This window comes from Solanum dulcamara, chromosome 12, assembly GCF_947179165.1.
Source record: "Solanum dulcamara chromosome 12, daSolDulc1.2, whole genome shotgun sequence".
NCBI classification, from domain to species: domain Eukaryota; kingdom Viridiplantae; phylum Streptophyta; class Magnoliopsida; order Solanales; family Solanaceae; genus Solanum; species Solanum dulcamara.
The window spans coordinates 41764882-41783354 of record NC_077248.1 but is presented as its reverse complement, the minus strand read 5'-3'; the positions used below and the strand labels follow the sequence as shown (position 1 = coordinate 41783354).

The window sequence follows — 18473 nt, the reverse complement described above, 5'->3', positions numbered from 1 at the left end:
GTAACATATGACCCATATGTTACAATGTGTAAGTCACCTGTTGCAAATATGGTTAGTCATCTGTTGCAACACATGCCTTATATACTGAAACATATGACCTATTTGTTGCAACATGTAAGTCATCTGTTGCAACAGGTAAGACAGCCGTTGAAAACGCGAATGTAAATTATTGAAAAATACGCACGTATATCCAGATGAGTAATTGAAATCAAAGAACTATTATTTTACTTACCACATCACTTTACGAAGTAATGCCAAGTGATATAGAACAAAATCTGGTTCAATAATTAGCTAAATGAACCACCAAAAAGAGGAGAAGAAGAAGCAGCAACATCAGCCAACAACAATAACTGCGAGCAACAAAACGATAAGAAGAAGAACAAGAGAACAAGAAGAATGAAGCGAACGAATAAGAAGAAGAAGGGAAAGCCTATAAATGGCAGCTTTTATTTTTTCCCATTTTGGGTTCCCTTCCTTTTTAGTTAAAATTATGATTTTAGTCTTTTACCCCTTTTAATACAATGGACCAAAGTGTCAACTTAAAAACTTGAGGGCAACTCCCACACATCCCTCATAATTCCTTAATTCTTAATTACATAATTGTCTTCTACATTCAATTAAAATAACTTGAATCACTACAATTTAATTTTCACACTTTTTTATCACCTCTTAATTCAAAGTCGCTAGTTATCTACCACTTTAATTTTTAGGAGGAAAAATATTTTATGACAAGGTATGTTGGGTAATTTAATTTTTAAATTTAAGAATTGCTGGTTTTGTAATACTAAACTAGAACATTTGTTCTCAAATTGCAACAGAATAATGGCAAAAGAGGGAATTACAATTATTTTTTCAAACGTTTCCAAAAACTTTTTTATTAAACCTAATATTTCAAAGTATAACTAAAACAAAATCCAACCGCAACCTCAGGGTTGGACTGTCAGAGGCAAAGGTGGAAGCCATGTCCAAAAGGTGCATTTTCGATCTTCATTTGTTTGTTTTTTCTATATCATCAATCCATCCATTCTCAACATTCTTACCGATTCTGTGATGTAAATGGTGGTTTATCAGAACCTCATCTGAATTCTTTCTCGGTGTTACTTTAATGGGTGATTTTGTATTGCTGATTCCTAAGTTTAGCTGATGGGAAAGTTTTCAAATTTTTTTCTCAAGTTTTATTCGTGACAAGTCATGTTCATACGTAATTAATGATTAGTCTTTCCCAACTCTCAGCAGGCGCCTTCATGAAATATTTTCTTAAAAACATTATATTGCTATATATGATTATGCTTTTTCATTTGATTGATATAGATGATTGAACATAATCATTTCAAGGTGGATTTCTGCTTTAGTTTATGGGAAATCATTAAAGATTGACCGCTATTCTGTTTCCAAAGTGACAAATGAGAATGCTCCATATACTTGTTACTTTTTTAACATGCTTACAGGGTTTTCAACGCTTTCATTGCCAAATTAACTCAGTATATTGGTACATATAGTTTTGTATTGCTTTGTGTATGTGGTGGTTATGATATTTTTCTGTAAATAGACTGCAAGAAACTCCAATTATATGTCATTGAGGTTTGTCTTATCTGATGGTTATGAGGTATGAGCAATTTCAAGGAAAATGATGTTTTTTTCATTATTATCTTGGTTGTTAAATTTAAGTGGTTGTTCAAAACATTTATTGCTTGTTAATGATGAGTATCCATATTTTTTTTTAAATGGCATTTGTTTTACTGATAAGCGCTATAAAAGTTAATATTTTGAAGAGGTAAATTGTCACTACCATTACTTTGTCAAGTTATTGTTTTACCTTAACTATCTACCTTAATATATCCATTGACAAAGTATATTGTTACTTTCAATTAAATTATAGTTTTATTTATTTGGTGATTCTCTTCTAGATGGCCATATTATATAAATTACACATGTGCTTCTAATTTTTCTCCAGGGTTCTTTGTAAGTTCTTTGCACATGGGGCATGTCTGAAGGGGGATCATTGTGAGTTTTCACATGATTGGAACAATCCTTCTAATAATGTAACGTTCTTGACAATTTAGTTTGATGATCAAGGCTTAATTGATCATTTACTATCTGATTGTTTTCTCTTGGATCACTGTTGCAGGTATGCACCTACTACCAAAAAGGAGCTTGTGCTTATGGAAGCAGGTGTAGATATGAGCATGTTAAACTGTCTCGATCTCAACCTTCAGTTCAATCTTCAGCACAACCTCAACAATATCTGCTTTCAAGTTCTGCTCCTACCAATGTGCCTCCTGGAATGGACGCACATAATGCAGATGTTGTGCCAGGTATTTCTACTGAGTATTTAGCTTCAAGCAGACCTTATGACGCTTCCAGCCAACCAGCATGGAACCAAAAGTCTGAGCTTCAAGATGCATTGGAGATTGATGACATGATTGAGTTAAACAGTGTTAACCCAGCTGATCGGTCAATCTGTGCTTTTGCTGCTGCTGGTAATTGTCCTCGGGGAGAAAATTGTCCTCGTGTTCATGGAGATCTGTGTCCAACCTGTGGAAAGCATTGCTTGCATCCTTTCAGGCCTCAGGAAAGAGAGGAGCATATAAAAACATGTGAGAACAAGCAAAAGCACCTTGATTTATTGAAGCGCAGTCAAGAAATTGAATGCAGTGTATGCCTTGAACGTGTTCTTTCCAAGTCAACAGCAGCTGAGAGGAAGTTTGGGATCCTTTCTGAGTGTGATCATCCGTTTTGTGTATCGTGTATAAGGAATTGGCGTGGCAGTTCTTCCTCTGGGATGGATGTTAATTCTGCACTGAGGGCTTGCCCCATATGCCGAAAGCTTTCATATTTTGTCATTCCAAGTGTTATTTGGTACTTCACAAAAGAAGAAAAGGAAGAAATAGTCGACAACTACAAAAACAAACTCAGGTTTATCACTTTCTGTCTTTCCTTTTCCCTAGTTATTTTTCATTTTGTTAAACGATCGTAACACTAGCAATGTCATATGAGAGTGAATGTTGAACCTCTAAGAGTGCAACATATCCACATGATGTGTTGTCCTCAAATGCATACACAACATATATGAGGATTGTTCGAACCTTTTCTTGACAAGATAATTGAATTAGTTTAATTTAGTTACTAGATAATCACAGGTCATTGCGATTATTGGAGACTGAAAATAATTGATCAACATGCTTTGAATGATTATTGGATATCAATGGGAGAAAATATTTTAGAGTTATGGCTTTATCTAACAACCTTGTTGAATTCTTCAATTAATTTGACTTGTTGATTTATCTCGTACAATTTCGTCAATTTTTACTCACCTATTTAATTTATTCGAAACTCTATATTTCTATGAGATTACAGATAAAATAATGTATTAATGATTTCTTGCACTAATTGACTAAGCATGACAAATATATTTATTTCTATCTTTATTTGCAAATTGATTCCCTGATGGCTAGGTTCAAGAATGCACTTTATTCAATCCTATCGCAATCAAGAAGGTCCTATTTTAAGTTTAACTCAAGATTCATCGGTAGTATCTAATTGTTGGCCAGACAATCAAGTAATTAAACTCAGGATATGAATGAACAAACCAATATGATAAATTTTGCCCGTCTAATTAACATTTGAATAACAACATTAAGGTAGGACCATAGTTCTAGAATTAGAGAATTTAGCTACACACCGTTATGGTAGAAACTAGAAGAAAATTCGAATAAATCTCGTGGATACATACAAATCAATAAATGCAGGGAAAAAGAACTCTGGATGAATCCCAAGCTTTACAAACTCTTATTAAATGGCTTCCTCCGCATTACTAGTGTGCCAGATGTCCTAAAGGATGTGTTCTCAGCTTTTATATGTGGTACAGAAGTCGTGGGTCAAGTTTACCAGTGTCTCAGCTTTTGTTGTTGTGTTTCATGCACTCAGAAATCAATTAACAATTCGATAATAAACTCAGTAAACATTGTGTCATATCAAATATTTATATTTTGGGAGGTTTTCAAGAACGAGTCATGTAATTAGTGTGGCTCCCTACTTGGAATTTCTTTCTTTACAGTCCAAAAAATACAAGCTGGGACAATTCTCCATCTTCCTCTGCCTTTTGCCTCACATCCTATTTCTTCCCAACTTGCTAATGTTTTAGAAATCTTGCCAGACATTATTCAAGTGATGTCACTGAGATTAAGAACATCCTCCATATTTGTTCTGTTATCTTACAATTGAGAAAAAGATGGTTCAGTGTCTCTGATGTTTTCCCCACACAAACAACATCTGGCACAAAGAATAGTCCCTCTTTTCATCAAGTTATCCTGAGTTAAGTACAACTTCTCTTGCCAAACTCCAAACAAAACTGGAAACTTAATATGTTATCTTCTTCCATATGTGCTTCCAGGGACATTCTTCAATATAATGATTTGTTTGGTTCAAAGCTTTATAGGCTACTTTGTATGCACCACGCTATGCCCATTTCCACCAATTTTTTTTTTTGATAAAGTATTTCCACCAAATTCTACTAACCTACTCCTGTAAACCACAAAAACTTCCCAAAAGATTGTTAAATTCAGTCACTCTATTCAGCTCCCAGTCATTAGGCATTCTTCTAAAGGTAATATCCCATCCCTGGTTTGACCACTATTTTGCCACTATTTTATGTTGGTGATGTACTAGATTGAAAATGTCACAAAATCTCTCTTGGAGGCTTTCTGTCCCAGGCCATACATCCTTCCAAAACACAGTTTTACTACCATCTGCAACTTTAATGGTAGAGTTGTTCTTCAAATCAGGCTATTGGGCGCTGATAGATCTCCACAAATTGACCTCAGAAGGGGTATTGACCTTGTTGGTCATCCACCTGTCCTCTTCCTCATATTTTCCTTTGATGGCTCTTCCCCATAACATATGCTCTTCTTGTGTGTATTTCCAAAGTCATTTCATTCTAAAACTCTAGGTCACTGATAAGGCCTTGAATTTAACCAAATGAAACCCTATCTTCTCCTTATTTCCTTGCCACAAAAGGATGTTTTAATGATGTCTAGTCTTTTAATAACTCTTAACTGAAATTGGAAACAAAAACATTATGTAAGTGAGGAGGGCATCTAACACAAAGTTGATCAGTATGACTCTTCCTCCCAGTGACAAATATTGGGACTTCCACCTAGTTAGTTTCTTCTCACACTTCTCAATAACACCATTCTGAATTTCCTTGGATTTTTCCCCTAAAGGCATACCTAGATACACAGTGGGCAGGGACCCAACTTCTCCTTCCCAACATTGATGCTATGAACTCCATATCAGTGACCTCATTAATTGGGAAGAGGGAGCACTTCCTCCAATTGATGTGAAGACCCGAAACACGTTCAAACAGAAGTAAGGTCACCCTTAGATGCATAATTGTTCCACATTTGCATCATAGAAGATAAGGGTGTCATCTGCATACTGTAAATGTGTGATCTCCATGATGTTGTTGTCACTCCTAGCCATTTCATTTCCATTAATCCAGCCATTATATTTTTCTGTTTTCACCATGTTGTTAAGACCTTCTGTAGCCAATATGAACAAAAAGAGATCACCTTGTCTTAGCCCTCTTTTGAGCCTTGAAAAAACCATCAGGAGAGCCATTTTAAGAACAGATAACATACTGTTGATTTGCATTGTCTATGCATTGTTGGATCCAATTGATCCATTTGAGTCCAAATCCCATCCTCTTCAGAATATCAAGCAAGAATGCCTAGTTGACATGATCCTATGCCTTTTCAATGTGAAGCTTGCATAAAATAACAGGTTTTTTCTGTTTGATTCTTGAGTTGGGCATAAAATACCCCTAGTTGGGCTTACATAAAATACCAGGTTGCTCAGCTATTTTATCCGGCTTCAAGGCTTTAGCATACCCTAGTAACCCGTTGACAACAACAATTAGAATTTAAAATATTAGAAAACTAATAAAGGTGATAGAAAAACTGGTGGATTCTCAACCAATGACCTTTATATCTTGGGAACCTGATTGAACCTAAAAGAGTATGAGGAGGGCATTCATTTCTTGGTAAGTTAGGACGAGTAAGGAGTTGATGCCGGAGTCAAGAGTTTTTGACACAAGGTATCATCACAGGATAGAGAGATTTCTGAAAGTCATGCTATCGTCTGTTGCTAACTACGGAATCAAGGAAAGCCACTAGAGCATAATCTTGAGTAGTAAAACACTCTCAAAGGAAGCTTGCTTTACTTGGATTTAGTAATCTACATAAAAGGGGATTCAACATATCTTTTCATTGTGACTGGGTTAGTGAATTCTCTCTTTCAAGAGACGGACCTCTTTGACAGTAACATTCCCTTGATTACTCTCTTCCATGCATTAAAGTAATAAGTATGATCCTTAGTTTTCATATCATGAAACATTACTTCTATTTTGACGTTCAAGCTTTCAGAATGATATACATGAACATTCAAAGGGTAAACATTAAAAACCTGGCAAGGCTTTAGCTGTCTTGTAATGCAGGATAGTAGTTATATTTATCACATTGATGTGATGAGGCCAAGTTTTAACTGAGATGGAGTATTTTTATGCTTCATAAAGTTTTTAATTAGGATGCTGCCATGCCCCAGTGTCTCTCAGTGGGAAAACTGAAAAGAATACAAAAGATTTTCTGAAGTGCCATTTTTTAAAGTAATTCGTTTTTAATTCTTGTGTTCAGATCTATCGACTGCAAGCACTTTGACTTTGGGAATGGGACTTGTCCATTTGGGACGAGCTGTTTCTACAAGGTAAGAAATGTTAAGATGCCTGAATATCTTTAGAATTTCATTTTTTCAATTAGTGACATTGATTTATTGCTATGGAATAGATCTTTTTTACGTAAAGTTGTAAATTACATCATTTTATGTGAAGCAACAGAAATATACTTCTATAACAACAACCACACCTTAGTCTCAGCTATCTGAAATTCCACTTCTTTCATTTATGCTCACGTCATGTCATCATCTGTTGTGGTTGTGGAGATACTCACTCTACACTGAGAAACTAGCTGTGAAACATATATGTTTATTAAAAAAACCCATGTAAGTCAACATACATGAATTCTATCGTGTTATACTAGCATGTAACTGATGCATATAATGTTATACATTTATACTAGCATACCGTATGTACAAATATCATATCTCAGATATAGTAATCATACACATTCAAGTAGAAACAACATATCCCATATATTATCTCAGTATCTGCATATATGCACATCACCTCACATATACTGTACCCCAAAAACCAGTTCTAGCTTGGGAAATTTTTTCCTGTTGAGGTCAAAGTCTTAACTTACCTTGGTTCAAGCCAAGCTTAACCTTCCACCACTTTACCGTGTTCGGAATCCCTTAATCGACTCCAATCTATTCAAAAGAATACTCAAGGTTACGTAGTTTGAGAAAGTAAGGAAGACCGTTGAATCTTGTATACTTAAACTAGAGATGTGTATAATGTACCAAAGTGCCCTTTTGAAGATGTTGAAATTGAAGAGTTGCTAAATATAGAAAATGGCATTCTTCTTGAAACAAATCAAAAAGGAAAGTAAGACACAGTTAAAATAGAGGGAATACGACCTACTAATGTTGAAGTAGTAATTAATAGGTGTGAATGAAATCAGAGGTTTCCCGAAAGATGATTTTCAACAACTTGAACCTTCTTTTCAACCATGTTTTTTTTCGCATCTCTTAAATAGAAAATAATGGGATGCAATAGAATAAAGAACCGGAGAAACTCAAACTTCATAAGAATAGAGAAGTCGAGAATTTGCTCCAAATTTTCAAGGGATCAGTAAGACTTTGTCGGAACAGAGGTGATAGGGTGGTGTAGAGTAGCTAAGTGAGCTTGAAGAAGTGTTTTTCGATCGAATGCTGTAGAAGCTTCACGTGTTGGTGTGTAAGATGGCGGCGAGAGTGTCTAGGGGCATGGTGAACCTCACGTGCGTCTGGTGCTGGCATGTTTCTTCCGGTATAGGGTCGCTAGAGGATGGGTGAGCTAATTTTGTTGAAATTGACCTTTGGATCTTTAGCCGAAAACTGAGAATTGATATCTCAACCTCGTTCAGCCTATTTCCCTTCTCGCTCTCTCCCAGTGTCTTGAGCAGAAAAGAATTAGAGTGGAAGAAAGAAGGAATTGTCAGATTAGGGACTCAAGTCCTTGGCTCTACGCAGACCTCACCCCTACCTCATAGAGGTGGAGAGGCTCTTTCGAAATACCCTTGGCTCAAGTGCTTTAAATCACAATGAAAAAGGAAATACAGTAGTAGAGAAAAAAGTCAATTAATACGGAAAACAATATAAGGCATTTTGTAAAAGAACGGTAACAATGTTACTTCCAAATTTGCACACGCAAGTGTATGTGATCAAATAAGTAATATAGTGACTCTTACGATCCAGATTATCGAACCTAGAGGACTTATGACTAGCAAATATATAATTTTGCTTTTCACTATAATTAAAAGCAAGTGTATAAAAGAGTTTGAATATTATTTTCAACTAAACAAATGCAATAAACAACTACGAAAATTAAATAGCAAAGGTTCGAATTCAACTTGGGGTTTTTATCAATGATTTGGGAAATTCCAGGGCTACGACTTTAATATGAATTCATGCAAAGTGTTTTCCATTTTAGCTATCAAGTTACTAACTCACGAGTTCAATAATATGGTTATGGTCTTTCAAACCTCTAACTGTCTACCAAAGTTCATAATCTAACTACATGATTGAGTGGGGATAGATTTTATCTAGCATGGAGCATTATGCTCACTTCTCATTCTTTAATCAAGCAAGGTATACTGGTATATCCCTATTCTAGATACAAATCACCCTTAGTTTTCACCAAAGATTGGTCTTGCTTCCTATGTTCCAAATTCTATCTCTCAATTCCTCTGTCGAGTTCAAGAAAAGACAATATGTATATTCTAATGGTGATCAAGTATTAAAATAATGAAAATAAGAACATTGGTGTAATGTTTCTCCCCAAGTCGTGCATTCCAAGTACCAGAAGTAGAATAATTTAAAATATCACAAAACGTGTCTATTTATAGGAGAAAAATGTGTCAAAAAGACACTCCTAGGTTCGTGGCACGGAGCCAACGTGGACCTTGCTTCCAGGTGAAAGTATTGTGGACGGACCTGTCACGACCTCATTGCCTAGTGAGATGAAATTTTGCTTCCCCGCTCCGTGGCATGGAGCCAACGCGGAGCTCAACTTCATTTTGCTTTGTTTTTTCTCGAGTTTATCTACCTTGTACGCTCATATCTTGACCTTAACGTCACTTTCCAAGCATTCCAACTTCATTTAAGTCCATTTCCACGCAATTTCTCCCTACAAATCACATTGGTTAGCACAAGAACATCATTACAACTCAAAACAAGCAAGCATAAATGATTTTGTTCTTAAACTTAGCTATAATATGGGTTTAATTTTGGCTTTTAGGCATATAAATATGCCTAAGATCAAACAACAATGAAATAATGTGGTAAGTGAAACAAAGACAACAGATGGTAATAATTATCAAAAGCAAGAAACTACATGTATAAGGTTAATACTACGACATACACGGTGCTTTTAGACTTCCACCAAGCTTAATACTGCTGAAAAGTGGGACAAAGCTCAACTACTTACTAATGTTCTATCACAGTCTGTGACCTCCATAGCTTCCTATCTAAGGTCACTTCCTTGGTAAGCTGAAGTTGCATCATGTCCTGTTTAATTACCTCTTCCCAATACTTCTTCGGCCTACCTCTACCTCTTCTCATACCAGCTATATCCAACCTCTCACACCTCCTCACTGGGGCATGTACACCTCTTCTCTTCACATGTCCAAACCAGCTTAGCCTCATTGCCCTCATCTTGTCCACCACGTTTTTCCGGATATCCTCATTCTTAATTTTTTCTCTCCTAGTATGCCCATACATCATCTCAACATCCTCATTTCTGCAACTTGCATCTGAACATGAGAGTTTTTGACTTATCAACAACAAAGTAGTTCTAATCACTACTCCGTAGAACTTACCTTTGAGTTTCGGTGGTACCATATTATCACACAAGACTCCCGACGCGTGGCTCCATTTCATCCAACCCACACCAATACGATGTATGACATCATCATCGATCTCCCGATTATCTTGGATTAAAGACCCATGATACTTGAAAAGACTCTCTTGGGGATGACTTGTGTATCAAGCCTTACTTCCATGCCTACCTCATATGAGGCATCACTGAGATTGCACTTCAAATATTCTATTTTGGTCCTGCTCAACCTGAACCCTTTAGACTCCGGGATTTGTCTCCAAACCTCCAACCTGGTGTTAGCTCCATTTCATCCTTTGCTCTGATATCATGTAAAGTAATAAAAGAGTTAATAGTGAATTGCTTGAACATTCCCTGAAGCATATTGGGGTGGGCTTATATAGTTCTTAAAAGTAATCCTTAAACGGAAAGGAAAGTGATACCTAGTAATTCCTATTTCTATTTGCATAATTATCATGATTCTAAATCTTTCCTATACATACAAGGAAAGGGATCTCGCCATATTAATGATTTCATAATGCTTAACAATCTCCCCGGATCACTAAGAACCTCCTTCTGGTCTGTTGAGACAATGACCTTTTTGCTAGGCATTAAAATTCTGATAGAATGATTACAAAGTAGGATATTGATGTAGTTAACCTTTGTAGGTCTGGGTTGCTGCGTCTAACTTTTTCAAGTTTGGAATTTTGAACACGATGTGTCCAGAGATATTAATATGATGTGATCTTCAAAACATATGACACATCGGCATTTCGTGAAATACATGCTTATTAGTTTCGACTTGGCTACGTTTTTTTCCTTTCCTAGGCTGTCTTGATGATAGTTTATCCCAAGTCTGTTGATTTTTTGGTTGTTTAGTTTCCATTGGTAATATGAATAACAAAGAAGTGGAAAGTTTAGTTTTTGATGTTTCCATGGAATCAAATGCAATCCACCTTCACACAAATGCAGGTTACGTTCTCTCATGACAAGAGGTTCCTGATCAAATTTTGAACATTTTTTACTCAAGAACAGTGATATTACATCATGTTAGCGATGTTTCTCTTCATTTTTCTCATCTTTTGAATCATTCATTCACATTTTGATATTTTTGTTTAAGATGCTTATTATGGACATTATGATCTTCTATTGCAGCATCAACACCGTGATGGTCGTCTGGAGGAAGTGGTACTGCGCCATCTTGGTTCTGAAGATGGAAGCACAGTAATCGCTAAAAATATCAGGTCATATATCCTTGAACTTTTATTTCCTTGTGATTTGACAACTCTCTTACATGGTGATGGTGTTATTCTTTGCTTTGGTTTATGATCATCGTTTGATTCGCTCTTCAATGTTACTGGTTTCCTCAGGCTCTCAGACTTCCTCAGGAATTTGGAAATTAATTGAACAGTTTCTTTTAGTAATTTCAAGGTATATTCAAATCATCCTGTTTGCTTTTTCTCTTTTGTCTTGGTAGCATTTTTGCCTGATTAAAGGATATTTTTGGTGTTATATTTCTTTTTGATTTTAAAAAGAAGACTATAGAGCTCCTTTTGAAATGGAAAGTTGACACAGTAATTAAAACGCTTTTTGGGGCTTACCTTGATGTGTAATTCCACCCGCCAATCCACTATTTAAAGTTCTTCCAATTTTGTTCATGATCTATGCTAATATTATTTGATGACCAACTTTGAAATCGATGTAGAGGGGGTTATGATCTAAATGAACATTTCTTTATGTCTCGAAAGCTAATCAATTCACTCAGAGGCAATGCTTATTTCAATTGCTTATCTGTTGCCTACAGTATGATCAACAATTGCAAACGTTACATTATATACAAAAGTGCTTTATAACACTTTGTTAGTGAGCTATGATTTCATGGTTGAGTTTCCTTAACTGGCTAATTTTAGAGTTGAGTTGAGAGCACTTTATCATGCAACTCAAGTTCTGAATAGACTAAGCAGTCGATTGCAACTATAATTGGATGTGAATCCATGTCGAATCCCACAAGGAGCAATGTGTATGTATGACTACTTGTAGTAAGAAATATCTTCAATCTTAGTCCAATTCTAATATTTATTTGGGGTTTCAATTAAACTAAAACTAAGATTGCAATAGAATTTTAAGCTAACAAGTAAAGAAGAAGAGTTTAGATCAAGTGATAAAAGATACTATGGTTGTAGCCCCTAGTTGATTTGCTTTCGTTGATGGACATTCCTTATATTGTCTAATCATTGGTTTATTGATTATGGTTCAATTATGATTTACCCATTAAAATCTCCCAATGAATAATGGGCCTACCCAAAGATTTCAAGAAGAGGAAGCTTCTTTGTATTTCTTTATGAATATACAACCCATGAGAATGTGTATTTATACAATGAGTCCTAGACTAAATAAGGAAAGACAATCTTACACGATCAATTTCTAATCAATTACATTGAATATAACATCATCCTACTCCTATAATTCGGGCTATCAACATCAATCAACCCTCCCCACCCCCACCTAGTTGGTGCAAAAATGTAGTACATGCCCAACTTGCAAACCAGTGTATGAAAAGTCCGTTTGTTGAGGCCTTTGGTAAACACATAAGCTAGCTGTTTTTTTTATGCAAATGGAACAAACTCGAGACACCAATCGTAATTTTCTTTTTTGATGAAGCGTTGATCAATTTCAACATGCTTTGTTCAGTCATGTTGGACTGAATTTTGAGCATTACTTATTCCCTTTTTTAGACAATCTCAATTCCTCTAGTAGCTTTTGTGATCACAAAACTTCACAAACACCCTGGCGGCCTGGCCCATAGCTCTATATTCTGCCTCCGCGCTTGATCTAGCAACTACATTTTGCTTCTTCCTTCTCCAGGTGACCAGTTTTCCTCCTACGACTGTACAGTAACCAAATGTATATCTTCTGTCATCTAGAGATCTAGCCCAATCAGCGTCTGTAAAGGCTTCTATTTGTAGGTGACCATGTTTGGAGAAAAAACGACTTGCATATGAGGATCTCGGAGACCATGCATGAACTGACTCACTAGGCTAAGTTAATAGGCTACGTCTGGTCTAGTATGAAAGAGATAAACGAGTCTTCTAACCAGCCTCTGATATCACTCCTTATCAATTGATTCTCCAACTATGCTCTGTAATTTGTGGTTGCTTTCAATAGGCGATTCTGCTGGTTTGCGACTAGGGGTGGGCATTAGATTCTTTGGTTTGGTTTTATCGAACTGCGGTTATGGAAAAGTGTGCACTGAACACCAAACCAAATTAGATTGGTTCGATTCGGTATTTCTTAAAATGAGGACGAAATCAAACACTAAAAGACTTCAAATATTTAAATATGGGGCCAACATATTTGCACCATCTAAGAGACTAGACTGCACATACTTAGCAGCTACTAGTTAAGCAGCCAGCACTATTGCACTAGGGACTAGCAGCCAGCCAGCCCTGACAAGCTGTCTGCCTAACAAATTTACAAGGTATAATTTACAATGTGCAGCCATTACAATTTACAAGGCCCAAGCAATCACAAATTCACAATGTCCAGGGCAGCCATTACAAGGTAGTGCCAAATGCAGTCAGCCAGTGGTAATGTGCAGCAGCAGCCAACAAACATACATAAAATGAGCACAATTGCAGCACCATTGAACACTTGATACGCCACAAATGTCTTTTAATTTGGCTCCAAATAGAAAACGTTAGCAGTCACAAACTATGTCTTAAATCCATCATCAAACACAACACTAGTCTCTAGCAATCACAAATTAAGTCTATTCACCAAATTCAAAACATAAGCTTAAATACGAAGCTGCCTCTCTTGATAGAGACAACACTCAAGATATCTCTCAATATGATTCTGTAAGACACTTGTGCCATTTTTTGTTGGATGACAATTAAGTATCGAACCACATGTCAAGCACTTTGCTTTACACCCTCCTTCATTGTCTTGAACCACTACATAATGTTCCCAAAAACTCTATCTTGCTGTTTTGCGTCCTTCTCTGTGTGTCACAAGTTCATCGCACTATTGCTCCATTCTTTTATATTCTTACTCTGCTTCTTCATTGTTTTCTTCTTCTTGTACTTGGGTTTGGTACACTTGAGCCAAGGGTCTTTTGGAAACAACCTATCTACCTCCACGAGGTAGTGGTAAGGTCTGCGTACACTCTATCCTCCCTAGGCCCCACTTTGTGGGATTTCACTGGGTATGTTGTTGTTGTTGTATTCTGCTTCAGAAGTGCGGTCACACTTGTAAAATGGCAAGTGTACTTTGCTCTTGACTGGCGAATCCTTTTGCATCTAAAGACCTCTTTGATAATGCACTTTGCCATTTTCTTCTTCTTTTAGCCTTTTTTAGCCTCAGTCTTCTCTCCAAAGCTTCTAACTCCTGAAATTATCATATTAAACAAGCGTTAGCAACAATATATAGTCAAAAACTCTTATAACTTTATCAGTGCAATATAATGGTTTTAAAACATCGTAGATCCTCCAAAACTGTTTGTATGATCTAGTTGGGTTCATTTCCTGGAGGTCAATTATAGGTCTCTACCATTTATACAGCTTTGTGGTTAATTCTTACAGATGGGCTCTACGTTTTATTCATATGCGACAATGGAGAGCCTTAAAGTTCTTGTTGTATTTAATTAGATTTTTTTGATGTTAGAATGTATAGAGGAAAAAGGACCACCATTGTTGGAGGGTTTGTAGGGTTGAGTAGAGGAAGAGGAAAAAGTCAATCTTTTTCTTTTTTTTTGAAAGGGTCCTTTTAGGAGAGTCGACAGATGATAAGGAAATGCCTAAGGATGGAAAATGAAGATGGGTGGCATTGATAGATGGATCAGACTACAGAAAAGAAGAAGAAATCAAATGTGTCTTTTTGTTTGATGGATGGTTTTGAGTTAAATATGAAATAATTGTCTTCCTTTATAACTTCTTTTAATGGCACATGTACTTGCAAAAAGATTGAAATGATGATAATTTATGTGCTAAGGAGAAGTGAAGACCACACGTTATTCCATGTCAGCAATATGTTTTATAGGCACACTCTTGTTGGGGTTGGAGCGTTCAATAGGTACAGGCGTTAATTGAGGTACCAAAATGAAATCTGGCGCCAACTTTGAGGGGTTTTCTATGTATTTGGCCATTAAATAATCATAACCCATCAATTATTGACAAATAATTAACAACCATCAACTTGCAAACCATTTGGGTCTACAATCTGAGTGGAAAATGAGCTACTCATGCTTGAAATTAATGTGGATGATGCAAACTCCATGATGAAATCCTACAAAATTGTTGAAGAACTTCTAAAAGTTGCTAACGAAACCTTCCTAAGCTTTCCGGCCGTCCAAAGTTACTCAAAATACCATAATTTAGACTACTTATACATCTCAATGGAATTACACACCTTCTCCAAATTTACCCCACTGAATATACAACGTGCAGCCTCACTTTATCCCTGAACTTTTGCACAGTAATCTGTCTTCTCAGTAAAGATGGAAGTGTGGTTAGCTGCACTTTGAAAGTGGTCGCTTTTTTGCTCCATTCCTTTCTATTCGTATTCTGCTTCAGAAGTGCGGTCACACTTGTAAAAGTGCAATTGTACTTTGCTCGACTGCCTGAATCCTTTTTCCATCTAAAGACCTCTGATGATGCACTTCGTCATTTTCTTCATCTTTTTGCCTCTTTTAGTCAGTTTCTTCTTTCCAAAGCTTCTAACTCCTGAAATTATTTATGTTGCTTGGACTCTTCAAAAATGTCAACGGGTGCGTGTAGGGATGGCAATGGGGCAGGGCGGTGGCGGGGTGGTTGCGGGGTGGGGCAGGTTATAGTATTTGTGGGGCAGTGCAGGTTAGAGCTTTTGTGGGTGCGGGGCAGGGCGGGTACAAAATATTTTTGAAAAAAAATATGCTGAGCGGGTACACGGGTAACCAATCGCTCCAATCCAAGCCCAAATGCCCAAGCAATATTGTCAGTTCTACCGCTTCCATGGAAATAACTATACCGTAAGGATGAGTCCATTTCCTATTTACTTCCAATATCTCAAATTGGTCTGTGCTCATTATACTTTCGCAATACTTAGCTTCTTTCAAATTCCTTTTGGGTGATAAACACACTTGTCAAAAAATAAAGCAGTACTCTATCTTGCACAGTACAATCTTATTCCAAGAAATTATGAAGAGGGATAAAACACCAACAATGCTATCAAATATCACTAATTTTTTTAAAGAAAGTCTCTTTGTCTTCTTAGAATGAATTGATTGTGTTGTGCAGTACATAAACTAACAAACAATTATTTCCTTTTAAAATAGTTGCGAGGAGATTTGTTGCATACGAGCTTGTTCCAACTGCTATATCTGGGGCGGGTTTATGTGGGGTTGGTTCATGCGGGGCGGCAAAGGGTGGGGCAAAAATAAATAAAAATTGCTATGCGGGCAGGGTGGGGCAAAGTCTTTGCGGGTTTATGCAGGTTTGCCCCGCACCGCCCCATTTGCCATCCCTAGGTGCGTGCCAGATTATTCAAAAGTGGTATATTTTTGGAGAATCCTACACGGTACGGCATAGAAAATTGAAGAGTCCGTGCAGCTTAGGAAATTATTATATCAAACAAGCGTTAGCCACAATATAGTCAAAAACTCGTGTAACTTTATCAGTGCAACATAATGGTTTTAACACATCATAGATCCTCCAAAACTATTTAGATGATCTTGTTGGGTTCATTTTCTGGAGAGCTCTCCATCTGATGTTGACTCGAGAGAGATGGACTCTTGGGCTCTTTCATCATTTTGTACATGTAAAATTTCGTATCAAGTTTGTTCTGGGTGTTGCATGTTATGCTGCCTTCACTTCTTGCATTATCTATCTAAATGATCTGTAATATGAAATGACTTTTAACAATTAGAATCAACTCCCTCTGTTGTCTTCCCTGACACTGTTTAGATTTATCAGAATCCTAGGTGATGAATAATGAGATAGGCATCTGTTCATTATCTTGACTGCTTCGTTAAACTAAACAGCTCTAGAAGGTTAGACCTGAAGACATTTTATATCGTTGACATACTATTTTTCTAAAATCATTATCAATCATAGTTTCATTTGAATTTATTACCTGGTAGGATTCTCCTGTCCTAATTATGTTTGCCTTTTGGCTTTTTCGGATTAGAACTTACCATGGTAAATGATGGCTAGACTGGCAGGATTCTTCTGTCTTGATAATGTTTGGCTTTCTTATTCCAGGAAAGGATGTAGTTGCAAAAAGAAAAAATGGTAGTACTAAAATGTTGGCACTTGCAATCTCAAAAAGAAATTAAAATGTTGGCACTTGGCCGTGTTAGTTGTGAGTCACGAGCATGTAATGTAATTTGTTTTGAATTTGTCTTTATTTTATATAAGCCATTTCCTTGATGTTATTTTTTAATTGTGTCCGCACTGGCAGGATTGTCTTGATCATGTTTACCTTTTGGCTTTTTCAGAGTAAACTTCCCCTGGTGGATTTTGGCTGCAGAGTTGGGGCTTGAATGTAATTGTTTGAGAGTGGGTATACAAAGAAACTTAAAAAAAGTAGATGATGAATTGCCGATTACAGGTCCTGCTAATGTCCAGGGTGATAGTTCTGAAAATGTCCTTTTATCCTTTTTGGTGATCACATGATACATTGTATATCTGATCTTAAGATAGATTTTTCCTTTGGTATTGCTATTATTTTCTTTAAAAGCCTTGTTGTATTTAAAAGTCTAAATTATTTGATGAACAGTGAGTGAGATAAAAGATATAAAAGGAGGGTATAATTTGGAATGATCTTGTGTCCCAAATGTATTGAAAGGTGGTAGGGTGGATGGATGTTACAGAATCCTCAACGCAGATGATTGAATCTGTTTCATTTCCAAAAGATTTCCTGCGATGGAATAGTCTCTCTTTTCTATTTCAGTTGAATTCCTACAGGTCCTTGCATTCTATTCATCAAAATTCGGAAACACTTTAAGACGACTTTGTTTTTGGTAGAGATGATTTTAAGACCATCTAAAAATGGCATAATATCATTCGCTTTATTTATTGCGGGAAGGGGTGTGTGTTAAATCTTTCACAAAGTGCTATTAAAATAGTGCATGGCGTTTTAATGTTGGAAAAACTACTGAATATAGCAAACATTAATATATATTTAATAGAAATAGCTACAATTTATCTTTTTAAAAAAAATATTATATGGATACAATTAAATATTAAATTGCAAAGTTAATTATATACAAATAATAGTTTTCTTATATATAATTAAATAATTATTTAATTCAAGACAATTAATGCACTCCTAGTCCTAATCAATTACTGGGAATGATTTCTCATTTTTACCATCTGCAAGGTTTTCTCTTTCATTATCCCTATTTCAATTAGTGTATTTCTAGGCTTAATTTTAGGCATTGTATTTACTTCAATTATCTATCTTTTTCCTT

General features: G+C 36.2%; 1 protein-coding gene across 1 annotated transcript; it reads left to right on the top strand.

The window, feature by feature from the left end:
• Positions 1-889: 889 nt before the first annotated feature.
• Positions 890-17820, top strand: LOC129877026 (putative RING-type E3 ubiquitin transferase C3H69). The gene is made up of 7 exons (XM_055952504.1): positions 890-972; positions 1955-2042; positions 2129-2916; positions 6690-6759; positions 11183-11271; positions 11398-11458; positions 17499-17820. Exons 1-6 carry the CDS (start codon positions 962-964, stop codon positions 11432-11434), a joined length of 1083 nt encoding a protein of 360 aa, XP_055808479.1. The 5' UTR covers positions 890-961; the 3' UTR covers positions 11435-11458; positions 17499-17820.
• Positions 17821-18473: the final 653 nt, after the last annotated feature.

Coding starts and splice junctions, on each gene's coding strand:
- LOC129877026 (XM_055952504.1), top strand. Junction 2,043..2,128: donor GGAACAATCCTTCTAATAAT/GTAACGTTCTTG, acceptor TCACTGTTGCAG/GTATGCACCTACTACCAAAA. Junction 2,917..6,689: donor AACTACAAAAACAAACTCAG/GTTTATCACTTT, acceptor TCTTGTGTTCAG/ATCTATCGACTGCAAGCACT.